At 61.6% G+C, this 3,488-nt stretch overlaps 1 protein-coding gene across 1 annotated transcript; it reads right to left on the reverse strand.

Annotated features, from left to right (window-relative positions):
* Window positions 1–209: 209 nt before the first annotated feature.
* LOC146544766 (proto-oncogene FRAT1-like) lies at window positions 210–1,409 on the reverse strand. The gene has a single exon (XM_085221425.1). It carries the CDS (start codon window positions 1,276–1,278, stop codon window positions 769–771), a length of 510 nt encoding a protein of 169 aa, XP_085077551.1. The 5' UTR covers window positions 1,279–1,409; the 3' UTR covers window positions 210–768.
* Between the last annotated feature and the right edge of the window lie 2,079 nt (window positions 1,410–3,488).

Here is a 3,488-nt window from a genome sequence, read left to right on the forward strand (position 1 = left end):
GGCTCCGAACAAAGGGGCTCGGCGGCGGCGGCCGCAGCCGCTGCTCTGCGTATCGCCGTGGGCTTTTTTTGTTCTGTTGCTCCGTCTGCAGAATGGGAGATGAAGGGACCGTCCGTTCCCCCCCTCCCTCGCCCCCCCCCAGCAGCCACCGCGGGTTCGTTGCCCGAAGCGGAACCCTCTCCCCGTAACAATGAGACGCGAAGCGCACGTACAAACACGAGCACGTTTATTCGGTACAGACAGGTTCAGTGAGACATCGTCCTGCGAACCAGGAACACATTGCACACACTCCGGTACGAAGCGCATAAATGGAACCAACAGCCGCATCTCGTAGCGAAGCCATTGAGAGTCTGTCGGGGAAGGGGGGGATTTTTTTTTCTTTTTCTGTTTTTTTTTTCTTTTTTTTTTTTCTTCTTTTTTTTTTTTTTTTTTTTTTGTAGAAAAGCCCGGTTCCGGCGGCCTCCTGGAACAATGCGCTCCGGCTGCAGCACCCGTCGGCCTCATAGGGTAAGTCCAGCTGCCTTCCTCCTCCCGTATTCACATTTGTTGTCTTTTTTTTTTTTTTTCCCCCGAACTGCTTCATACAGTCACGAAGAGGGGAAAAATAGATAGATATATAATAAAGTCTCAAGTAAAAAGCAATAAAAACCTCCCGTCGGTCCCTCCGGGGTTATTGCACGGGGCTCCGCGGCGCGGGGAGGAGCGGTCCGTCGGGCGGGGGACACCGAGCAGCGGGCACCGAGCAGCGGCCCCTCGCCCCCCGCCCGCCTACTGCGGAGCCGCGGCCGCCGCCTCGCCGTCCCCTCCGCCGCTCCCCACGGCGGCCGCCGCCAGCTGCAGGCGCCGCACCGCCTCCTTGATGAGGTTCCCGGAGAGGATGAGCTGCTGCAGGAGCCGGTGCGGGTCCTCCTCGTGCGGGTCGGGCGGGCCCGGCGGCAGCCGCCGCTGCTGCTTCCTCCGGCGGGCGGCGCTCCGCAGCCAGCCGCGGCCGCACAGCTGCTTGGCCACCCGCTGCTGCTCGGGCCGCGGCGCGGCGGGCGGCAGGGCGGGCGGCGGGGCGGGCGGGCAGCAGCGCGGCGAGTAGGGCGCGGCGCGGTCGCGGGCGCTGCCCGGCCCCGGCTGGTGCTTGGAGCCGCGGGGCGGCGGCGCCCGCTGGGCGCTCAGCTGCAGCACCTCGCCCAGCTTGGCCACCAGCGCGTCCACCTCCTTGGAGCCCGCCGGCCCCACGGCCACCGAGCGCTCCAGCAGCAGGAAGCGCTCGCCCGGCCGGCACGGCATGGCGGCCCGCGCGGCGGGACCGGGACCGGCACCGCCGCCAGCACGCGCGGCTCCGGCGGCTGCGGTCGAGGCTGGAGCTCGGCCCGCTGGGGTTGGTTTGTAAACAATGGGTGACGCGGGAGCCCGGGCGCCTCCCACCGCGCCGGGCGGGGGGGGCGAGGCCCGGCGCCGATCCGCCCGCCCCCCGCTTCCTCCGCCGGAACGCGGCGCTCGGCCCCGGTGGGACTCCGCCGTGCTGCCGCGGGGCGCTACCGGGCCGGCGGAACGCCCTCCGCTCCCAGCCACCCCCCCGGCCCGCGGCCCCGCCGCGCCGTCCCCCCCCGTCTGCGCGGCGCGTGGAGCGGCCCGCTTTCAAACCCCGCAGCTCGGGGCTCGGGGCGGGGCGCGGTGATTGGCAGAGGGGCGTGAAGGGGCGGGGCCGCGCGCCGAGGGCGGGCTGGCGGTCCGCGCCGCTGCCGGGGGTCCCTCGGGGCCGGCGGAGACCCGGGGCCCGTTGGCGGAGCCCGCAGCGTGGGCGCGGCCGGGTGGTTCTGCTCTCCCTTTAACGCCGAGCGTTTTCCACAGAGTGCCGTACGATGCGGTGCTGCCGGCGGGAGCGGGTCGCGGTGCCGCGTGCTGCCTCTATGGTGCTCTCATCCCACAGTGTGGCCGTGCCACAGCTGTCCGTGCGTTCGCACCTTCCGCAGGCCACGCTCGTGTCTGCTCTGCTTGCTGTGCGCACGGTGCCCTTATTTCCAGCTGCTACTGATCCTGCCTTTAATTCCCCAGCACAGAAGTGCCTCTGGGGTCTCGTCCCCACCACAACCACTAGCAGAAGTGAAGCATGCCTTGCTGCGGCTGTCCGCGGAGGCTCAGAGGATGGCTCAGCCTGTCACCATCCCGCAGGAGTTCCTCAGACAGCACTGCCTGGATTTCAAAACAGTCCGAGATGTGCTCATTCACGTAACAGTGTGTGATAGCAGCGGCCTTGACACCAGTGGGAGTGCCGATGGAGGCAGCTGCTCGCACACAGAGCTGCTATCAGCACCGCATCCTGCTCCGCGAGTGAGCACCTGGCACGGGAGAGGGAACAGCCTTGAAGATGACTGTCCGTGCTGCCCTAAGCCGCTTCCACTCTGTGCATAGAATGGAAGAGAGCCTGTGTGTGTGTCTGTGCCTGTGCCTGTGCCTGTGCCTGGTGTCCTCTGTGCACCCATGCTGCACGTCTGGGCCAGGCATGCAGCACCCCTGTTATTTATTCACATATGCTCAATGGACTGATACTTTCTGATTTAGTGCTCCCTGTTGGTAACAGGCATTTAAACTCGGATCGCGTTGTTCTACAGCTGAGCGTTAAGCGAGCACTTGTACCATTCATTACTCACTGTGTGGTGAAATCAAAGCCCGCACAGATGCAGTAGATGGATCAATTCCTGTTCTACAGGAGATCTATATTCAGAGCACCTCTGAGTAGGTAATCTGGTATTCTGTACAAGCAAAACTGCAATAAGCCGGTGCAGCTTATTCTAGCCTTTTCTTCTCCTCCCACAAAGCAAAATAAGCTATTCCAGCAAAAGCACAGTGTTACTCACGATTACATCTACACCTGGGGCTTTCATGAGCCCAGCAGCGATAATCACAAATGGCACATCACTGCATCCCCAGACAGCAGCAGTGCTGAGAGAAGTTTGCAGCGCAGAGCAGATCAGTGCCCAGATGGGGAGATCAGAGCGCAGCCGGTCACAGAATCTCATCTCCTCAGATCTTTTTTCATGCAAAACTTCAGTGGAGCCCCCTTTGCAGTCAACCAACTAAATACCTGCTGGGGATGTGAGGACTGAACCCACTGAAAATGTTTACGCTGGGTACTGCTCACTGGGGCTAATAGCTTTCCCACCTATACAAAATTAGTATTGTAAATATGCCAGAAGGGCATTTCAGTTTGCGTTCTAGAGGATAACGTGAACCTCAGCCACTGCTTTGGAATTCTAGCTGCTCTTTGCAGCAAGAGTGAAGAGTTTAAATGCTGCAGAAGGTACAATATTTTCCACATCTGGTCTGAAGTACCCTTTGTTGATTTACTTACAAAGGCAAACTATGCCAAACCAGGCTCGGTGTGAATTTACGTTCTGTGCTCTTGTGCAGGCGGGATCTCAGCATCTAGTGACCTTTCTGGGGTTAAATCCAGACCAACTCCAAGAGCAAGGTCTGTGCTGTCAACAGCCATGATC

This window comes from Meleagris gallopavo, chromosome 3 (genome assembly GCF_905368555.1).
Source record: "Meleagris gallopavo chromosome 3, MGAL_WU_HG_1.1, whole genome shotgun sequence".
NCBI classification, from domain to species: Eukaryota; Metazoa; Chordata; class Aves; order Galliformes; family Phasianidae; genus Meleagris; species Meleagris gallopavo.